A 23,145-nucleotide genomic window follows, 5' to 3' on the forward strand; every position below is an offset into this window, starting at 1 on the left:
AATAATTCTTGTAAGTAGAAGCTGCTAATCCCTAAAGCCTCCAAGTAGAGCGGAGAAACCATTGAGAAAGAAATTAACAACTTTCAGAGTGTGGCTTTGAAAATTGAATTAATAAAAATGTCCCCCTTTTAAGCCAATATAATAAGAAAGGTTTTATTTTTTTTAATATTGGCAAAAACAAAAAAAAAGAGCACAAAAACACATAAATTCCCATGGAGGATACTTACAAATGTTATGCTTCAGGTCCTCAGCATCAGTGACGGAGCAAGTGGCACAGGGAATATTCTTAAATGTTTATTTTATTAAACTTCTTAATGATTTTTTTTTTATTTTTTAATTTTATTTAATTTTTAAACTTACATAATTGTATTAGTTTTGCCAAATATCAAAATGAATCCACCACAGGTATACATGTGTTCCCTCCATCCCTCTCTCACTTTTCCCAGACAATTGGAAGATAGATCCCCTGTTGAATTCGGACCTTCCCTTTCTGCTGAACATACATCCTTATTCATTCTGATACAGGAAACAAAAAAAAAGTCCAGTTAGTTAAGTCCGCTAATATGTTATTTTCAAAACCCAGGGCTCATCAGAAAGCTTAAAAAGAGTTGTGCCATATGCAACAGAGAACATTTCCTTGTTCCAGTGACTGTGGCAGGTTGAAAAGTGAGCCGTTTATGTTCAAGTAAATACCCTGGAATTAGAACAACTGTGCAAACAATATAAACCCTCCAACTCTATGTATCCTACCTGTGAACTGGAATGAATGCTTATAAGCAGAGGATTAGAGGTAAGCTGTCAGAGCACTAAAAATCAATTCTTCTCCTCATGGGTTTGTTGTACCCTCACCTCCTCTCCCAGATAGAATTCAAAAAGGAGAAATGCGGTAACTCTTCATAAATATAGATACAGAAATTTCCTCAGGTAGTGAGGGAGTCAGACCCAACTGAGCGACTTCACTTTCACTTTTCACTTTCATGCACAGGAGAAGGAAATGGCAACCCACTCCAGTGTTCTTGCCTGGAGAATCCCAGGGACGGGGGAGCCTGGTGGGTTCTTGTCTATGGGGTCGCGCAGAGTCAGACACGACTGAAGCGACTTAGCATTAGCAGCAGCAGCAGTGACAGTTAACAAACTGTAAACTGCAGAGCTTCCAATGAAGCATCTCTTGCCTTCACAACACTCACTTTAATGGCAAGAGACCTAGTCCTACCGCATAGTGACAGATGAAAGGCAAGAAGAAATCTTCTGGACTTTGAAACAAACAAACAAAAAAAGCTTGGGCTTTTGTTTTCTAAGGTTTAAATTTCATGAGGACATTCATAAATAAAGCTCGGTCCTCCAGAAAATGTTCTACCTGCCAGGGATTTGGAGACTAATGAAAGAACCTCCTGCTGCTGCTGCTGCTAAGTCGCTTCAGTCATGTCTGACCCTGTGCAACCCCATAGATGGAAGCCCACCAGGCTCCCCGATCCCTGGGATTCTCCAAGAACACTGGAGTGGGTTGCCATTTCCTTCTCCAATGTATGAAAGTGAAAAGTGAAAGTGAAGTTGCTCAGTCCTATCCCACTGTTAGTGACCCCATGGACTGCAGCCTACCAGGCTCCGCCGCCCATGTGATTTTCCAGGCAAGAGTACTGGAGTGGGGTGTCACTGCCTTCTCTGAAGAACCTCCTAGCCCCTTATTATTCTTTAAATGACTGTGAATTCCCAACAGTCACTTTGCCTCTGTGTTAAAGCATGGTGGTTTCAAAGAATAATATTTCCCCCTACCTAGAATTTTAGAGGGCAGCCCTTAAGGTATTGATGGATTAATTCACTCAGTCACTCATTCATTTATTCATTTATGTATTCAGACACTTATTCACCCAATCTACTGAATACAGACTCTGTGCTGAAGAAATAGTGAGGCCGAGGCTACAGTAGTGAACAAGGAAGACGTCCTGCCGATGAGCAAGGCCCACTCAGCTCTTTTTGATGCTGTGTGTGCTGTGCGCTAAGTCGCTTCAGTCGTATCCGACTGTGTGTGACCCTATGGACCGTCGCCCTCCAGGCTCCTCTGTCCATGAGATTCTCCAGGCAAGAATACCGGAATGGGTTGCCATGCCCTCCTCCAGGGGATCTTCCCCACCCAGGAACTGAACCTGTGTCTCCCTTGTCTCCTGAATTGGCAGGCAGGTTCTTTATGACTAGTACCACCGGGGACATTTGTCTAACACAGCTGGTTGTAAAGAATCTGAAAGTCGAAAGTCAAAGACAGATTGGCATAAATAAATTTATCAAGGCACTTGCCTTTTCTAGTATTAAATTCTTTTCCCCATTGCTGCCTCCTACACCCTCATCAGGAGCTGAGATCTAAGCATATGACAATAATGCATTCACAGAATTTTAGAACTTTCTTTGTACTTGAACCCCCTGAAGTTTTGTCCATTGTACTGCTGCTGTAGATTTATCCTTTTATTTCATTGTTCAGACTGGCACTACCATGCTTACTTGTTAAGTCTATTTGCTGAAGCTAAATTGACATGTGGAGAGAAGTCTTCAGGAGAGGCATAAAAATGGTAGTTGTCAGGTATATTCTAATGAGTATATCCAGGAATCCCTACAGAATTGGTGTCCCTGGCAAGGCAGTTTTACTCAAGAACTTGAGAGCGCCTTCATGTTGGAAAAGAAAGAATTATTGTCAGTTGTTAAGGACCAAGAGTTGTGTTTTTTTTTTTTCTTTTTTTTGATCTGTAATAGGAAAGACTCCTTTTGAAAATAACAAAGATAATTTTTTCACTACTGCCACCTGGTGGACAAAGGTAATTACTTTAGACGGCGCAAAGGCACATGTTTAGTATTACCACAAGATGGCAGCATACAACCAACTTTTCAAAGAGCCCTCCTCAAAAATGTTCAGAATTTTGCTCCTCAAAAGAGAACGGTCTACTCCAACAGAAGTGGATGAATAAGACATAATAATACAAAATAAAAGTTACATTCTCTTTTTTCTAAATACAAATGGAATTCCAAGTCTTAAGATCGTTGGTATTTCACAAACTATGTCATTCATTGCCATAGGGAAGACTTCCTAGACTTTTAACTGGCAGTTTGCTTTTTAAAGATAACTTAAACAAGAGTATATTTTTTATCTGATTTTTAAAAATATTTTCTTCATAGAATGTAAAGTTTGAGCAATTTTTTGAATTCTTTTGTTAAATTATTTTTAGTCAACTAGTAAGGCAGTGTCCATTCCCATTTAGGACATTCAGACTTTTGCTCAAGTCTGTTCCCTTTACTGGTTAACCTATTGCTAGTTTTCTCCTGACCAAAATGCTCCCTAATCAGTCCGCTTCATTATCACTTCAGTGTGCTAGAATCTTTTGTTCATCCGTAGTGCTATAGATTTTTTTAAAAAAATTTTTTTTTTGAAACAGTACTGCCATGGCTAACTTTGAAGATCTGTTTTTCTCTTTTTCCACAAAACTTTTCCTGACAGTCTCCTCTGTAAGCAATTTTTACCATAAATCTGACAACAACAACTCTTATTTATTGAGCAATTAGCATGTGTCTGGCAGCATTCCAAGCAGAGTATGATAATTATCTAAGTGATCGAACAAAGCTGTTGTTGTTTAGTCACTAGGTCTTGTTGATCTCTTTTTCAACACCATGGCCTGTAGCCCGACAGGCTCCTCTGTCTATGGGATTTCCCAGGCAGGAATACTGGAGTGAGTTGCCATTTTCTTCTCCAGGGGATCCTGCCAACCCAGGGATTGAACCTGGGTCTCCTGCATTGACAGGCAGATTCTTTATCATTGAGCCACCAGGGAAGCCCCAGAACAAACTTACAGGAAGCTTTTAATTAAACTTACTTTACAGTTGATGAAACTGAGGCAAAAAGAAATGAAGTGATAATTTCTAGTTAAGCAGAACTGTTGGTGTCCCTGCCTGCCTAGGTTCTTGAACAACTGCTTGGAATTATTCTATGAGACCTGGGATGGACCATGGGAAACCTAAGGGGTTCTTTACACGAAGATGATCCCATCAGGAAATCTAAACCCCTTAGGGTGAAGAGCATCACTCTGTGACCCTGAGCTACTGCTGCTGCTGTGCTCAGTCACGTCTGACTCTTGCAACCCCAAGGGCTATAACTGTCCATGCGATTTCCCAGCCAAGAATACTGGAGTGGGTTGTCATTTCCTTCTCCAGGGGAGAAGAGATCAAACTTACATCTCTTGAGTCTCCTGAATTGGCAGGTGGATTCTTTACCACTGCACCACCTGGAACCTTGAGAAGTCTGTATAAATTCTAAAGAATGATAAACCAAAGAATTTGAGCAAAGAAAGAGGAGAACTTGTACTTTGCACAGGAGCAGAGCCAAAGTTTCCCCAGTCAATACTGAATCATATAAATGTCTCAGTGATAACCCTAGAGTTATGTAGGCTACACTTACTCAGCCCTGCTATCATAAAAATTCCAGAGGGGTATTGTGAATAATGGACAGAGTTCTGCCTGGAGAAGTGGGAGCCCTGAATTTCAGTCTCAGCTCTGCCTCTTGCTGTCTGTGTGACCTTGGGGAACTGATTAACCTGTCTGGGCCTCATTTTCCTCATATTTTGATGAGCAGTTCTCTACAGAGATTTTGCAATATTTGAAAGCAATATGCTGATTTTAAAGAAAAGTTGTGAGAACAGGTATTATCAAAGAAAACAGGTGACAGCATGTTTAATACACAAATGAAACATTGCTGGTCAGGTGATCTGTGTGGTCAGCAGGTGGACACCAGCATTTTAAGTCTTAATAGAATCTGACTTCACTTCTAAGTTGACAGTGACCTCAGTAACTGGCTTCTGCTAGAAGAGGAGCAGAAATCATGCTCCAATCTTCTGAATGGACCTCCATCTTTCTGCAAATAATGGACTAGCTCGTCAAGGACAGAAGGGCAGATGCTGATGGCTTTGAGTGTCTTCAGAAGTGTACCAGCAATCATGGTATAAAAGAACCTTCACACACCCCCAGCTGCCTCACCCCACATCTGTCCTCACTTGTGCACACAGTTTGCTCTATGAACAGCCCAGCAAATGCTGAATAGTAGTCAAACATTTTCAAGACTTTGGATGCTAGGACAGTGGTGCCCTTCTTATAGCCATCATGACTATACTAGAAAACATCAGGCTGTTTGAGACTTCTCCTTGTGATATCCTTAAATCATAAAGGCAAAAGGAAAATCTGCGAGGGAGAGGATTCCTAGATTGCACTGAACCTCCAAAACTTTGCAGACCTGATTCTGAAGCTCAGACCCCTTTGTGCTAAATCAGAGGATAAAGATTTTAGCTACTCAGACTCTCTGTTGTTTTACAGAGTCTCAGCTCCTCTGTTAGAAGGATGCTTGGCATATCTTTATTCTTCTCATATTTCAGTGATTTGGTCCATTGTGTACTCAGAGTGCCGTCATTCATTTGCTGTGCCAACAAGGGAGCAGTAACAGATACAGTTCCTGCTTCTGTGGAACTCATAGCCCACTAGTGAAATAAGCATTCATCAAAACACCAGACAAATACATTTGAAATTAAAACTGAGATGAGTGTTGTGAAGGAGAACAGAGCTTATAATAGAGGGACTTCATTTTACCAAGGAGTCTAAGGAAGATTTCTCTGTGGAATATGTAACTAAATTTTGAAGGGTGAGTGGGATTCCTAGTAGAGATATCATCAGGCCATAGACCCCACGACAAAGAAAACGGGGTACCATGGAGCATCAGGAAGGTTTGTGGGCTGGGACACCGGGATAATAAACATCTCCACATGAGATGAGGCTGGAAAGGTGAAAGGGCAGAGCCATGGATGGCATGCTAAGTATTTTGGTCTTTATTCTGGAAGTCATGAGAAAGCATAAGCCAGTTTCAAGCAGGATGGTGAGGTGACTGGGTTCCTAATCTGAAGCTTCTTTTTCTCTTCAGAGTCCAGGTCACTTTATGCCCTTAGTGAAAGCATGCCACTCAGGAATGCAGGGCTGTGTCCTGATCCTCACAGAGAAGAAAACCTATGTCCAGCTTCCATGGTTTGGACTCCTATATCTGATCAGTCATCCAGTTGGTCCTGAGATTCAAAGTATCCTATGGAAATTTTCCATATTTACTTCTAAATATCGAGGAGCGCTGTGCTTTAATTGAGCAAGATACTTAAAAGGGAATCCAAGCATTTTACCTATAGAAGCTCTCCCAACACTGAGAGTTATTAGTAGATTCAACAAGTATTTATTGTATACCTGCTACATGCTGGGTTCTGATCTAGGCACCAGGGTACAGTGGTTGACAAGATATGCACTGTGGCTGCCTTCATGGAGGAGAGAAACTGAACAAGCAAGTAAGTCAATGTGTAACATGGGGAAAAGTAGGGATCAGGACTATTAATATTAGCAAACCAGGGTAAAATAACAGGAAGTCACAGAGGATACCGTTTTTGAGAAGATGATGGGGGAAACCCTTCCTGACATTTCAGCAGAAATCTGAATGAAGTGACTGAGCTGGCCAGGCAGAGGTCTGGGGAGGGACATTCCAAGCAGGTGCGAGGGCAAAGGTTGTACTGTTGGAAGGGATTTAGTGTATTAGAAAAAAAAGGTAGAAAGGAAAAGGAAAAGGAAGAAAGGTAACCGGTGTTAAGTAGAGCAAAGCAGATGCAAAAGGGTAGAATGGGGTTGGGTGTGGGGAGGCAGACACAACCTGTCCTTGGCTACATTGCAGTCAAGAGTCCTTTCATCTGTCATCCTCAGAGATCTCGTACTCGTCTGCACTCATCACATGTTACATCAAGTACCTGAAGCTGCAAATTGCTTTTGCCACCTCCAACCGCACATTTGTTCCAACAAAGCAGTCTCTTTCCATGTACCTTTCTTTCAGTCTCTACCAGTGTGTGTTCCTCTGAGCGTGCTCTTTCTCCTTTCCTCTCGTTCTCCTTGCAGTGGAGAGTACCAGACGACCTTTGTGCTTACTCTCAATTGATTCAGAATTTTTTACCTGTTTTTGTTTTGCTAAATGTTTCCTTTTTAGAAATTGGCACCACCGTGCACTTCAAGCAAAAAGGTATGGTTCTTATTTCTGATTCCCTTCTGTATGTTAAAATTGAGAGTCCGCAGCAATACATCGGAGCCTTCTACACGTGATTATTCCCTATTGATAATTTGTGATAATTTCCATAACACATTTGCCACTATTTTTCCCAAACTGTGAACTTTCTCATTTACAATAAGTCTCTGATCCAACAATGACCCCTCTATTGCTTCTGACTTATTCATTTTTGAATCTCTGGAACTGAGCAAGTTATTCCCTCTCCCATTGTCCTTAAGTTCCCTTGGTTAATTCCTGCAGAGCTGCACTTCTGGAAATGTCCACTTCCCAGTGTTAGGGCTCTCAGTTGAGACAGAGAGTCCACTTCATCACCCCTCGTTGGCTGTTGAAGCAGATATATTGCTCAAGGAGATAGAGTAGGGTCTCCAAAAATGAAGAACTTGAGCATTCCCTATGCCCTCCTGCCAGAACCTTCTCCCATACCCTGGCCCTGCCACCCTATACCCAGGCTGCAGGGACATCTGGTAACTGCCTTTTTGTGCTGTCAAACTGCCTCATGTAGCTCTGTCAGCCACGTGGCACGTGATTCACACACTTTCCCCTACAAAGACAATATAGTCAGGTCAACACTTCATGACATGGACCCTAAGATTCAAACAATTACCAATTCTGATGTGTTATCTTTACAAGACCAACAGAAATCCCTAACAGTGTCTGTTCCCATACCAGAGTCATGGAAAAATCTATGTGGCAGGCACCACCCTGCATAAATTTTCATGGCCACCCACTTGGATTGATAAGTGTCTCCTATGAAGACATCTTGTCTGAGTGTCAAAGGGGCTAAGGCTACCAAGATCACTCTCAAGAGTGAAAACCTATTCTTATGGTCCTTAGACCCAACCAGGCAGTGAGCCTCAGAGACTGTGGACCAGCTTTGTTGGTTACACCCAGGAAAGGGCCAGCATCTAGTTTATGACCAGTGCTAGCAAGCCCTCACAGAATGCAGCAGGGAAGACGTGACCAGAAATACGTATATAGGATCAAGATTATTTGGGACAAGAAGTATAAACTGCTGTCCTCTTCATACCTTCTTCTCTCTGCATGCCACGATTGTCCATTACATTTGAATCTTAAGTAACTGGTGGTGTTAGAACACAATGATACCACAGAGCTTTGGAGTGGAGGGGAAAATAGAGCATGCGATTTTTTTTTTTTAATTTCAAAGATCAATGAGAAAAATTCATAGTGTCACTCAAAGGAAAGTAATGGCCTAAAGTTTCAAGATTTTGCAAGTCAAAATATTTGATGTTGTTTTGATGGAAAAAGTGTGATAATTCCAACTTCATTGTGAGAATACTCCAAGACCGTTTTTATAGAAAAGGGAGATAATGCATAAAGCATTGTGGATATGGAACCCAAATTTATTTTCAAGACACACTGCTCAAAGAAAACATCAGTATACCCCCTCTTACAATTTGCTCCAGGCCTAGAAACTACAGGCTCTCCTCCCCAGTGGATTCCTTCACGCAGAGGAAGCTGTACTGACAGAAAATGATCAGCAGGTGGCACCAAAGTCAGTCTTTTTCCCTTTTAAATGTGGCTCCAGGCCACTGAGGGGGCCTCAGCCTGGGCTTCAAGATAATATCTAAGAGACGTTTAGTAGATTATTTTTCTCCTTTGTTTAACAATTGTTTTGCATATTGTTTATGTTTTTATTTTAGTCGTTTTGTCAATCCTTAATAATTCTAAGAAGAGTTTGAGCTTAAATTCATCTGGCCCTTCTTTTCTTGTATGGCTGAACTATGTTCTATCAGACTTGCCCTTAATCACCAATTCCCTTGGATAAGCATTGTCCTGGCCAAGTGCCGTCCGGCCTTCACCTTGATACAGAGTCTCAACTATCTTTGGAGTTGAAAACCTTGACCTGGTGTGTTGACTCAAGATTCCCACTCCCGCTGCAGCTAAATTTTGCACTTTTCATGTCAAACATTAAAAGCCTTGACCCAGCTCGCAAACCAGTGTCTTTGATCCAGAGGTATTTCATGCCATCCTGTAACATAGACTTCCAGAGTTAATAACAATAATGACAATCTTGTTGTTATTGTTGTTCAGTCGCTAAGTCATGACTGACTCTTTGGATGCAGCAAGCCAGGCTCCCTGTCCTTCACTGTCTCCCAAACTTTGCTCAAACTCATGTCCATTGAGTTGGTGATGCCATACAACCATCTAATCCTCTGTTGCTACCTCTTATTAAATGTTTACTAGATAAACACACATACACATATATACATATATATAGGATGTGGCTAAATACCAAAATATGATTTTTTTCTGTTATGTGAAAAACATGTAGCAATTTTTGAATTGTGGTTCTATTTGCCCATCTATTCTTAAGGCTAATTTATGTTTGCAGACTCTTGCTTTCATTATATCTGTCAGTGTATAAAAGCACTTGCTGAGTGTGGCCATCTGGTATGGGAAATAAGATTTATCATTTGCATTTCCACAAATAAGCAGAAATTTCATAACTATGAACTAAAACATAATTAATGATTTTGCTGATGATTCTTCCCTGAAATAGCCATTAACTGAAGTAGTCTCCTATGCAGTCATATATACATGTATCTGTAATTGTATACACACTTGCAGTCATATATACACGTATCTGTAATTGTATACACACTTGTGTTGATTCCCCAACTATCACCGGTTTACCCTTGTTTTTTTCAAGCCTATTTATTTACTCTCAAAACCAATTATGAAAAGAGCAAGTCATATAAGCACATCAAATAGCTATATGAGAGCACTTAATGCACTTAATAAATAATAATTGATAGAGATGAAAATATCTTTCAGAGAGCCACAAAATATATTTCAGTTATGTGGTAACAATTCTATTGGAGATAAAATTAAAGATTATTAAGAGTCATACTAAGATTCCCTATGTATAACATAGAATAGCATGTAAGAGTAATAGCTAATTGTCAACTTTGTGTGTTAAAATACCTTTAACATGTGTCTATCATATGTGTATATGAGTATGCATATAACAAATATACTTCTCTTGGCATCTGCATATGTATGTGTACATACATTAGCAAGAATATTATATGTGAACATGTGTATCTAGGTTCATATATGCATATATCATATTTTTCAGTGATGGCATTTTTGTTTTATCACATATTTACTATCCTTCAAATAAAATGGTTTAAGACTAGACTTCCCCCAGGTACCACTCAACTCCAAGATGTCTGAAAGATAATCCAACCTGTCTCAGCACTAAAAATGAGATTAAGGAAATAGGCAGAATTGAGTCTGAAAACCTGTTTTCAAAGGATCCCTGGGGCAAAACAAAAATCATCCTTGCTTAACCCTGTCTGGCCTCAATTTGTGTGTAGTCTTTCTCTGTTTGGGAAGCATCACTGACACACTAATCCAGACAAACGTGTCACAGAACTCATGACATCTAAAGCCCAGAGAGAAATGAAAATGATGGGGGACTGCATTGCCATCAGGCTGGGGGCCCTGGCGAGGGGCCGTTAAGGGAGCTTAACGGTCCCCAAAGGCCAAAAAGAATGATGTGTGTGGGGGGGGGTGTGAATTAGGAAAAACACTGACTTAATATCTAGATTCTAGTGCCTGGTCACCATTACTAATCAGGCGCTTTATGCAGAATGCATAATCTTTTTGATCCTTAATTCCTCATGTAAGGCATGAACCTGAAGATAGCTAAAGTGTCTTATTAATATAATCCTGCAGTCATTCAGAAAACTTAAAGAATGGACTGGATATTTAAATCTTTTATTCTGTGTTTCCATTGCTCAACACATAATAACACTCAAACACTCATTTTATACTGTAACTATGCTATTCAAACTTTATATATATATTATATATTAAGTAGCATTTTTAATATTCTCAATAAGACATTTCAGTTTAAAGAAAAAAGATCTATTGAAAATCATTTTTTTCAAAGATAATGGATACCTTCCTGTTGCTTTGTTGGTTCTGGGCTACTGTTTTAAACAAACCCAGATTTCATTTGCCGAATGTTTGACAGGAGACTCGGGGCACCCCTTCACCACATAACCTCACTGCGCAGCAGTGACAGGCACAGACTCTAGAGTCAGTCACTGGGGGAAAGCCCAGCTCTCTGCTTACTGTGTAAACTCATGTGGTGAACTTACCCTCTCTGTGGCTCCCTTATCTCACTGGAAAGCAGGGTTCACTAGAGGACCTGCCTTGTAACATGGTTGTGTGCTTATATTTGTGAAGCATTTTTAACAGGACGTGTCGTAAGTGCTATGTAGTTGTTTCTTGGCTGTCTTTGGTTGCTGTTGTTCCTATAATATTATTTTTATTGATATGTGAAACATAGATGGGAGAATATTCTTATATTCAACATTTTCCCAGTTATTTTATATCTGACCTGGTATGTTTGTAGACAATTTTGGAAATGTTCACATGCCAGAGGATGCTTCCATTGCACTTGCACAAGTACAAACACCCACACTCACATACACACTCATTCACACATACTGATCTCCTTAAATGCCCTCAAAACTTTCAACTGACCCATGGTTACAATGACACCATTTTTTCCTTTTGAATGTCATGTCTAAGCATACAGTCTTAAATCCAAAAGTCTCTGTTGTGAAAAACTGTTTTCCTCTTGTAATGAATCTAAATGAACAGAACTATACAAAAGGAGGAAATGCAACAGGCAAAGCATAGGAGGCAAGCTCTAGACCTACACTCACTGCCTCAATTCTTTCTGTGTAAATACACAAATCCCTCACCCACTCTCTTCTCCATTTGCACACCCACATCCCCCAAATTCTTCTACATTGGGAAAACTCAGGTTGGCAGTGGGAAACCCACTGATAACCCCTCCAGGATGAATTCTGGGCAAGTTCAAGTCTCAGCTCTGCTCCAGTTTGGACCTGCCTGGCTAGGTTTGTTTGTTTTTGTTGTCATCATAATTAATTTTTAGTGTCAAATGAAGGGTTTGGACCAGATGACCCCCTGCTGCTGCTTAAAATCCCACCATGAGTTGACTTATTTTCTGCCTTGCAGCTAAGGTGCCACCCAGCCAAAAACGTTACTTTAAAACAATTCCTCTCCCCACTAACAAATAAATAGCCACTGCCACCACCACCACCCCTCCCCCGCCCCCTTGAGAAGAGAGCATTACAGACTGGTTCCACATTTTATTGATGGAGATACTGTGGTGAATCAGCTGGAGGAGCCCGTGTCTGGCTGCTGAAGGACCCTCAGCAATGCTTGGAATCTTAATGAGTGCTGACATCCCACTGCTGTGCAGACCAGAGAGTGCAAGATAAATTTGGGTGGAGAGGAGACTGATCCAGCATCATACAAGATACCCCTAAGATACTTATAGATCAACCAGAAGGATTTAGAAAAGATGGTGAGTCCTTCTTAGACTGTATATAAGTGCCCAGACTTTGAGATGCTGGTACACGGCCCAGTCTTACCTCTGAAATAAGGAGCAGTCAGTTGTGACATAGAGTGGACTGGATGTATTAATAATTACTTTCTTTTCTCTCTTTGCACTGCAGGACCTGGGTCGGTGAGAGGAATAAATGGATCTATCAGTCTGGCTGTACCACTGTGGCTGCTGGCAGCATCTCTGCTCTGCCTTCTCAGCAAATGTTAATAGAATAAAAGTTTTAAAATAATTAAAAAAAAACACACAAAAATGCGTCACACAGGATACAGAGCGAGAGAGAGAGTGAAATGGGGGGAGACTGTTTCTTTCACAACTTTGTGTGTTTATAAATGAAGGGGGAAATAAGAAAATGAAGAAGAAAATACAACATTTAAAACAATTTGAAAGTCCATCAATAAAAATTGAAGTATAATTCCAGGTGGGAAAAGTTCTACCAAGAAATGTGTATATCTAAGCAAATGTAGACTGTGTAAAGACTCCATCAATTAAGGAGATTTGATGTTATAAAAAAATGACAAGTGAAGAAGTACCAGATGGGTATTAACCCCCCACCACACGCACACACACATACACACACACACACTCTTTATCCTTCCTTCATCCTTTTTCATCTGCGGGGAAAGAAAAAAATATGGTCTTGCCTTGGTGTTTATACTACCAACATCATTTTATTCTGTTTTTTAATTTGAGCTGACGCATAGCCATTCAGACTATCAATGGAATCCATGCTGGAGTCCTACCTGACAGTTTATCTGGTTTTCCTGCTTTCACTGTCCCTCCAACTTTTAAGACCATCTCCGTGTTCGATCTGCCCCGCATCCCTGCGCATCCGCGCCGGATATCTGCTCTTTATCCTCACCCCGGCCACTTCCCTTCACTCCCACCCCTTAACCCCACCTCCCAGCACTCGTCATGCCGCAGATGCTAGAAAGTGCCATTTTAATTCTCTCCACTGTGCGCGCGTGCTGTCTCTCTCTCTCTCTCTCTCAACGTGGGTGTACGTGTGTGGGCGTGTGCGCCTCTCTCTAAAGCATGCCGAGGGAATGGTCCACGTGTACATAAACTCATTGTGCTGTAGATACTGTCCCTCATTGTAATCTTGAGATGCGGCTGTGACGAGGTGCTGGGGGCCGTGGGAGGGGAAGGAGGCAAGGAGCAGAGCCGCTCCCCCATCCATGGCTGTCACTGGACCTCAGCGTGTATTTCAGACCAAGCTGTGCCCCACCTACGGGCAGATCCTCATCTTCCTCCCAGTCCAGTCATCAGAACCCAGTCCAGAGTCACTCAGATTATCACTGTCAATGAAAGTGCCTACTATTGATGGGGTGAGCAAACAGTAGAAAGAATCAGTGATGCGGATAAAGTGACCTAGGACAGAAGTTTCTGATTTCACTCTGTTTCACGAGTGAGTCTGAAGGATTCATGTGCTTCCCAGCTTTTTGCCGACTTGGTCCTGCTCTGCCGCAGCAGTAGCAGGTATGGAGCAAATCCCCAGAAGTGGGAAGGTCTCCAAGGGTTAAGTCCTAGTGAAAGGATGCTGAGCCACGCGGAGATCCTTAGCAGCCCTGTTATGCCCCCTCTCCAATCTTCAGTTAACACTGCATTTGCTCCCATGGATTTCCCTGAGCAGAGATTTTTCCATATTTCAGATAAAATACAGTGAGCCATGAGCAAGGCAAGAGAAGTACAGATACCCAGGTCCCTACTCATGTGGTAGAAATACTGTGCCAGCCCCAATACAAGCATTGGCCATAACAAAGGGGAAATCTACTCCTTGTAGCTGCTCCTTTGCAGCTCTGTCCTGGTGTTCTAGGCTAATACTTGATTGGATTGCCCGCATCATCTCCTTTCTCATCCATGGATGGTGTTCACAGCACTGCTGTTGATAGCACTCTGTCCTTATCCTGCACCAGGCCACTAGGAACAGCACTGTATTCCATCTTTCCGACTTACTCTTGGCTTCTTGTCTTCTGAAAAAGATACAGTGGGAGATATGATATTTAAGTTTACATATACAAGAGACATCTTATTGTTAACCCTGAAATATGAGTTAGCTCTCAACCAGAACAGCTGAGAAACTTGTAATCATTTAGGCAAAAGCTATATACATACCACAAAACTTGACATCACCACCACACCAGAAGGATTTTCTTAGGAAAAGCCTTACAGAGAGAGCTCCCGGTGTGTAGATCTTTGTCAGGAAACCAACTGTTGCTTTTACTTAGACTAATAGGCATTGGAAATGGCTCATTAGTGAGAAGACGTAGGATTGTTATTGAGGTCACAGTAGAATGTATTGCAGCAGAGCCAAATATGGTACCTCACCAAGTCTTAGAACCTGGAAAATGGCTGTTATATGATGTAAAACAGGAAGCTTCATAACTGCAAATCAGAAAAGGAAGGAAGAAAGGGAAGAAAGAAGGAAGGGAGGAAGAACTAGAAAGAAAGGGAGTGAGGAAGAGAAAAAGGAAGAAAGGGAAGGAGTATAGAAGGAGAGTGAAGAGGGAGGAAGGAAAATAATAAATCTGAAATTTATCTTGATAGATTTTATTAATTGAAGGCTCTTTGCAATGAGTCTCATCTTTAAAGGTAATGATCTCCTGATGAGTGGTACTTTTAATCTCTTCTAGGGGATTCTATTATTTTAAAAGCCTATCACCAGACTTCTTTTAAGATTCTGCAGTTTAGACATGAAACAGAAGGACAAATTGGACTTGGGAGTGCATAAAAGTATTTGTGGCAGATCCTGGCATAGGACCAAAATTCTTATCCAAGATGGTAGCTACTTAAACATAGAGAAGGTGAGCCTTGTTCCTAGGCAGCATCAATTTATTGACAATCAGGGATTTCTCTAACAATTTAGTCTTCTTAGTACAGGAATAAAATCTTATCATCCTTGACGATCAATATTTCCTATATTGAAGAGTCAACCACATCCTTAAGTGGAAGCTTTAGTGGAGTGCATGCTAATTTAAAGATACATAAGAAAAGAAAAGTAACAGGAGTTAATTCAGTTTAGTATCAATTTCAGGAACAGATCCCCATGGCATGTCACGGATTTTTCATCACACACCTAGATTTCTTATTGCCTCTACCCTATCCTAAGGACAAGGTCTTGGCTTTATAGAAGGAGATTCTCATTGAAAGGAATGTCTTTGCCTTGTCAGCGCCATTTGTTCCCTGAATTTTATTAAAATGGTCCGTATATTAAACGTAATTAAACATGTATTGAATATTGTGGTGTTTGCATATATCTCTGGTAGGATCTGGGACTTTTGTCCTGTCTCCCGTTTCAGAGCAATCATTGACCCCAGAAATTTCATAGGTTTGAGGATGTTTTTGAGCAATGTGAAAAATGGAAGAGAACATAGTTTGGAAAAGGGTCAGGTAAAAGGTAGAAGCCAGATTACTGACATCGAGATAATAAGCTTAAACATGGGACTTCTTGGAATTTAGTTCATCACAACGTGATAACTTTCTTCAAGACTTTTGTCCGTTGGTAATCAAAGCATGAAATCCTGCAATGAAAAGAATCAACTGGCTGGAAATAATATACTGAGAGGAGTGAAATACATCAATTAATCTGAATGGCTAACACATTTAATATCCTTTGTATGCAAACTGAAACTCCACTCTTCATAAAACAAAATCCTGAGACCTGACTTACAGTTAACCAAAGCAGAAATGACCTTGATGAAGGGTCCTTCCTGAAGAATGAAAACTATCCTAGGTTTTACAACTGCAAAATTCTTTCCTCTGTGCAGTTGTTCATCAGAAGGTTTTGCCCTATTGGAGGAAGTCTTACTAGTTTGGGCACAAAACATCCCTCTGCCCTGAAAGAACTAAGGCTTAGGGATAGGTCCTTGCTTTTTCTGATAGGAAGAATTGTCCCACTGACCTTTGCCTTCTCTTCCAAGTCAGACATCACCTTTGCCCTGGGCATTTTTTTTTTTTTTTTTTTACTACATCTTCAGACAATTTGGGCTATTCATAGAGACCTTGTAAAAGTACTCGTGATTTTCATGTTATTGGAGGACAGAAACAAAAATCTGTTTCTCCTCCAAAAATGGACTTACCTCCTTTGCACACAAAAACTAAGCTCCTCAGCATGAAAATATTTCTCAGTTGTTACCTACTGAGTTATTAGCTTCTTAACTGTTCCAGAATCATAGGTTCCATCCCCAGGTTGGTTGTGGTTTGAATGTGTCTATTGGCTTGCATCCCAGAATTTCCCATTTTGTTTTTTGAAGGTCTTAAATTATTTGTGGAAATATATATATATGTGTATGTATTTTTTTTAACCTTATCTTTACAGATGCTATATTTGCAATATTGTATGTATTATAAACCAAATCTAGAATAATGATTTAAACTTAAAAGGAAGAAAAGTATTGAATTTGGTTTTAAAAAAGAGCTATACTTCATTTTGAAAGACGTGGAGCCCCATTTTTCCACACTGTAATGATTTGTTTGAAAGGAATTTGCTTATGGATCATGTTCCATGGGAATAACCATCACCTTATTTTAGCTCTTCGACTTCATAAATTTTCAACCTGTATTTAGCCTTGATTTCTAATAAGTATCATTTTTATAGATATATAAGTGCAGTGCTGTTATCCGACCTACAAAACAATTAATATTTTGAAGACAAATATTAAATATACCACAGAAACAGCGAAGACCCTGAGTTAAGAAATGTAAATCCAATTTAGGAAGTCTTCTTTCTTAAATGTTTAAAATATTTCTTCTCTAGTGCATTTGCTCTAGTGGAGTAAATTTTCTATAGTAGTTGGCATAATATCTGTAAGTGTCTCACTAAATGCAAAATGAAGTTTACGTTTATGTGCATACAGTGGAAGAGAAGTAAACCGTTCTCGTTTGCAGCTATGTTGTTAAATGTGGCCACGTGATATGCAAGAAAGACTTTATCTTCACCCAGCAACCACAGCAACCAGTGCATAACTAACCCGCTGACAAGCTAGCTGGTGTTAACGTTAGGTGTTGGTTTAACATTTACACCAGCGTAAATGTTTATGGATATTATGGAAAATTTATTTTAAAACCTTGATTTCCTTTCAGCGCATTTACATTCTGTGTGCTGATTAATAAATTAGGCACCAATCATGTGTAAATCAATGTAAATCGGTAGTTTATGTACATAATATAAACTATGTAAACTTCATTTTTCATGCAATGCCCAAGTTCAGCTAAACTATGAATCTGAAAGGAAAAAAAAGCAAATAAAAATAAATAAAAACCAAAGCCTGTCACAGGTCAGAATGGGATGAAAGATGACTAATGGCCCAAACATAAGGTTGTCTCAGCAAAAGGAAGCAGACCCACAGAACTGTTATAAGCTCGCATCCTGCTCTGTTCCCAAGAGGTCACCTCTTTGTTCCTTCAGGACCTAAGTGCTGACTTAGGACTTAGGAAGTCAGGACTTCCGTCCAACACCTACCACAGCTGTCCCACCTGACCCCAGAGCAAGGGAAATGAAGAGACAGGGAGGACAGAGTTTGAAGGGCTCATGTGTCTGTTACATCAACTGTCAAGTGCTTTTGTTGTTGTTGTTACTTCTTACTTACAACCTAAAGTCTTATTTCAATAGCTCCAAGGAAAGTAAGTCACCTATATCTTGATGAGCACAGTATTACTCAGTCTTTATTTTCCATTCAACAGAAACTTTGGGGTAGTTTCTTCGTCATCTCAATCCTAAGAAATTAAGGGATATTGAAAAATGTTATGTCCTTGAGAAATATCTTGGTAAAACACTCTAGGAAAGAATTACTCTTGCTTAATCTGGTGGATCTATTACCTATATTTCTATACTGACTACTGCAAATGAGGACAGAATCATTTTCATTGAGAGTATCTCTCTCAGCATGTTCTCTTGAAGTCTTTTTGAAGTGTCTGATGTGTTTAACAGAATGACATATATATGTCTTCTATGATCAGCACAGCTGGTACATAAGGAGTCATCAAAGAGATCTCTTCAGGGATCACATGAATTTTTTGCAAAGACTGTTATCGAAAGAAATTTGGGTCAAATTAATATTATGCTTAAAGTATACTCCTCTACCCAAGACAAATGACAACTTTATAAAGCGAAGTAGGTGGAAAGTGGATTGGGAGTCAGGAGAAATGAGTTCTAGCCCCGGGTCTGGCCTATAAGCAAGTCATATGACCTTTGGCAAATTAGTTAAACTTTCTGAGTTTTGATTTTCTCATCCTGAAAGTGAGAAATTCGAATGATTTCTCTAAAACCTCTGCCATCTCCAAACTCTCTGATTCTGAATAAGAATTGAATCTTCATGTAGCACTATGCCCAGCTTGTCATTCTAAGCAGCTATTTGTTGTTTCTGGTTTGATCTCTTTGATCTAGTTTGATCTTCACTTCTTGGAACCATCCTTCCATCATCTCCATGTCAAAAACCAAAACTTTCTAGAATACAGGGTCCCTGGACTGGTTCTATAATTCTCTCCTAATCAAAATTTCTTAGTAACCTAGAGAAGGGACACATTCAAATTATACCGATGGCGTTGAGAGAGCTGGAGTTGTTTCTTTAATTGAAATGTTATAAAATCTAACTGTTGGACTATATTCTAATAATCTTTCATAGGGAGAAAATAGCCAGACTAGGTATTGGTCACATAACTAGTGAGGAAGTTGTTCATGTGAAGGGAAAGGAAACATCAGTCTTCTCCTCCTGGGCCAAGTGCCTCATGATAGTAAATGGTTGTCCTTGAAACCTCTTTGCTTGTGCAGGTGGCCATAAGCAAGTGATCCCAGGTAGGTTCAAAAGTCTGTTCTAGGAGAAATGAGCAAGATAATATATTTTGTTTTGGAAGAAACATCTCATGGCATAAGTTTCTCTAAATTTGACTTATAGGCTATGTAGTCTAGTAAATGGATGGAGAGAAAACAAACCTCATGTTCACAAAATACAAGTCAGTACAATTTTAAAGAAACAAGTTGAAAACAAGACAAAAATAAACACATTTTAGCAGGTTACAGAGCTGAATGTAATAGGAGTTGTGAAGGTCAAAATCAAATGTAAAAGTTAAATACTCCAAGCAGAGGGTAAATAGGATGGTTTCTCAGGTGGTTGATGAGGAATTACTATCATGCACCTTGTTCTGGATGGCCTGAGCACAGGTGCGCTTGTCTTGACCCATCAAAGTATAGACCCACACTATCCTGGATGCTCAATTTAGCATCTGTCCAATGGTGGCTTTTCATGCATTGCTTAAGAGAACAGAAATAATATAAGTCTCCTGTGCATTGAAAAGCAAGGATTATTCATAACTTCCCAGCATTAGTATCACTTTATATAGATGACAATTTGCAATGTGCTTAGAGTAGGTCTGAAACTCTCTTTAAGTGGGAAAGTGGCCTGCCCATGGATAACTCCCCACTTCCAGGGTGATTTCAGAGGTGTCTTTGAGTGATGCTCCTGGACCAACTCCTACAGCTATGTTCTTCTCTGCATAAGCCCTCTCTATGTAAAGCCAGGTACAGAGTGAAAATCTGTTTCTTCCAAACAAAGAAAACTCTTGGGACCACTCGCTTTCTGGCATGCAGCAGTAATTCTAAGCTATTTGGAGCCTTTACAAAAAACAAAAACTCCCTTACTTAGTCTTTGTTCTTTACTAGAGAACGTTAAAGGTTCATCCTGGTGAATTATGACCATGTTCTGCTCCCTAAGTATTTACTGGGAGTAGGAGAAGGGTGAAGTGGAAATTACAGAAGGAGGGAAGCATGGGAGAAAACCTCCAACTTCCTTCCCCGGCACTGGTTCACCCCTTCCTTCTCACTGCTCTACTGAAGGGTGTATAAATCCTGCTCTTGGTTAGAATTCTCCTTATTAACAGTGTTATATACATATAAATATATATATATAAATATATTCCTTTTTTCATCCCTGTAGACATAAGCAAAACTTTCCTTGATGACAAAAACTCATGGCCATTTTTTGTTTGGGTTTTTTGTTGTTCAAGGTTTTTTTTTATTATTATTTGTTTATTGGGGGGATTTTTTCCCTGGATACTAGCTCTGTGAAGGAAAATAAAAAGCGCAAGTGTGTGTTTAAACAAATTAATATTAAAAAAGCTTTTTTCCTTTTCTTTTTAAATGTATTTGAATTCAGTTTCTCTCTTCTGTTACATTACACGTATGAATGCTCTGCTCTTCTGTGATCTTAAAACAAAATGAAATAAACGTGAAAAGGAGATGTGTCTTTATTGACCTGAGTCAGTGATCTTGTGGTTGACTGCACTGCTTCTTGGAAGTTTTTCCTGAATAATATAGAAATGAAGCCAATGATAATGAAAAATATGTAAAGGAAGGGATAGACCAGACACTGAAGAATCACTTGAAGGCCCTCTATCTGTGTCTTTTCTGTCACCGAAGGGAATGTGGTATTTACAATAATTGTCTTCATCTCAGCAAAGAGAGTTTCTGAAAGTTTTTCTTTTCCTCCCTTAAAGGGATAATAAGAAATAAGCAGAAATTACCATTGAGAAGCTACAGATAAAACATTAAGACTCTGTGAGTTTTAGACTTGAGTGAGACCTTTGGATATGATACCAAAAATCATTAGGGGGTATACTCCTTTAAAATCTCCATAATAAAGGTCATCCTTTAAGGTTTAGTTTTATTAAGATCCAACCTGATAGCAGTAGGAGGAAATCAATTATCTTCTAAAGTCACTTTTTCTTTTTTTAAACTTATGAAATAAGCTGTTCTCTGTTCTTGGTGAGAGCTATTATTACCTTCATAAAATGTCTTCAGAATCTCCATAGAACCCCAGCAGCATTGCACAGGACAGACAGGAGATGGTGGCAGAAAATGAGAAATGAGCAATCCAAACAGGTGAGGCTGATTAATTGTGCATCAGAAGTGATCTGGACCCTGAGCTGCCAAACTGGGTCAAAAAAAAAGGAACTGGTCCCAAATTGGGGTGGGTGGCTGGGGTGAAGGAGCCGAGCACTAATGATTGCTTTCAACAGTCAGCAGTGGGTCTCACACAGAAGCAAAACCTCTGTTCCCCTCCAGTTCAAAGAGACAGTTTATGGGCCCATCGCCCCAATCTAAATTTTATGTAAAACTCCTGATAATGCCCTTCTTCAATGAGTTTGCCAAACTCAAGCTTAAGACATAATTCTCAAGAAAAATCGCCCTCACATCAGGTGTCAGACACAAATGCAGCATCCTCAGGCCAGGATGACCAATCAGCTGACTACAATTTCAGGGGTTCCCATTAGCATCTCAGGCTTAATAATTTCTAGAATAACACAGAACTCAGGAAAATGTTATACTTGTGATCACAGTTTTATTATATAGAAGGATACAAATCAGTCAGCTACTTCCCTGGCAGTCCAGTGGTTAAGACTCTGAGCTCCCACTGCAGGGGACATGGTTCAGCCCCTGGTGGGGAACTAAGATCCTAAATGCCATGTGGCCAAGAAGAAGTATTTGATGACCACTAGGAATATATTGTCTGAACATTTGTCCCAGTAAAAATGTTTACAAAAAGAAAAGAATCAGCCAAAGGGAGAAATGTGTAGCGCGAAGTCTGAGAGAGCCCCAAGCATGAGTCCATTGTCCCAGCACATTGATGGGTGACAATGTACAGTGTTGTCAGCTGAAGTTCTCCCAAGCTGAGGTGCCCAGAGTTTTTACTGGACTTTCATTGCTTTTAGGCATGATTGATTGATTCACTGGCTACTGGTTGACCTCAGTGTTCCAGGTCCCCTCTCCTGCCCCAGTGCTCTAATCACATAGTGGGTGGGTCTTTCTGGCATAGCCAACCCCACCTTGAGTCATCTTGTTAGCATAAACCATCTAGGGTCCCACCATGAATCCCCTCATCAAGCGTGGTCCAAGAGAGCCCAACAGGAAATGACAGAGAAACACCTATGACTTAGAAAAATTCCAAGGATTTAGAGGTTACCTCCCAGGAACTAGGGACAAAGGTTAGCTGAAGTCTTTAGTATACACCACCCTTTACTGATCTTGTGAAAAACCACTTGTGTCTCAATCAGCATTGTCCCCCAGCTGATTTGAGATTCTATTTCCTTTAAGTCACAGAAGCTTCATGTTAAAAAGTTAACACCAGCTGTAGGCTTTGCTATCAAGTCAGAAGTTTCTTAGTAACCCAGAAGAAATTCCTTCTTATACACTCCCATTTTCTACCCCCTTTATACCCATCTATTTAAAAATACATTCAAAGCAGTAGGTGAGATTGGGGAAAAGGTGAGTCTATGATTTCTTAAGGAAAGGACCATGTCTTTTCCACTCTTGTGATTCTTTCAGACCTGGCATGGTAAAAGACCCCAATGGCTTAGCAAACATTTGTCAAAATAGAATTGAAGCATGTTCAATGCAACCAACAAATTTAGTCCATATGGAATTCTTTTCTACCAATCACTATAACCTCACCACAGCTGTGGAAGATTCCTGAATTTAAAACTTTGGAACAAAAGGCAGATCCCTCCCTTACACATACACAAAAATTGTTACACAAATATGGAAACTTGGCTGCCTAGAGTCCCAAGACTGAAGTTGAAATGGTGTTTGTTGTGAAGAGGAAAAGGTCCTCTTTCCACTTTCTACCTAAGTTGT

At 40.1% G+C, this 23,145-nt stretch overlaps 1 protein-coding gene across 3 annotated transcripts in view; it reads left to right on the forward strand.

Moving 5' to 3' along the window:
• Window positions 1-17,463, forward strand: part of LSAMP (limbic system associated membrane protein) — a 712,212-nt gene extending 694,749 nt beyond the window's left edge. For 2 of the 3 annotated variants that reach the window (XM_086320663.1, XM_086320641.1), the window contains 2 exons: window positions 7,031-7,063; window positions 12,631-17,463. In XM_086320663.1, the coding sequence (XP_086176789.1) occupies window positions 7,031-7,063; window positions 12,631-12,728 (131 nt within the window). In that variant the 3' untranslated portion in view covers window positions 12,729-17,463. The remainder of the gene's footprint in view (window positions 1-7,030; window positions 7,064-12,630) is intronic. The other variant, XM_086320652.1, reaches the window with a different exon arrangement.
• The last annotated feature ends 5,682 nt before the right edge of the window (window positions 17,464-23,145 follow it).

The sequence above is a fragment of the Bos grunniens genome, chromosome 1 (genome assembly GCF_055505025.1).
Source record: "Bos grunniens cultivar Pamir isolate PY7600 chromosome 1, Bosgru_T2T1.0, whole genome shotgun sequence".
Classification (NCBI taxonomy): domain Eukaryota; kingdom Metazoa; phylum Chordata; class Mammalia; order Artiodactyla; family Bovidae; genus Bos; species Bos grunniens.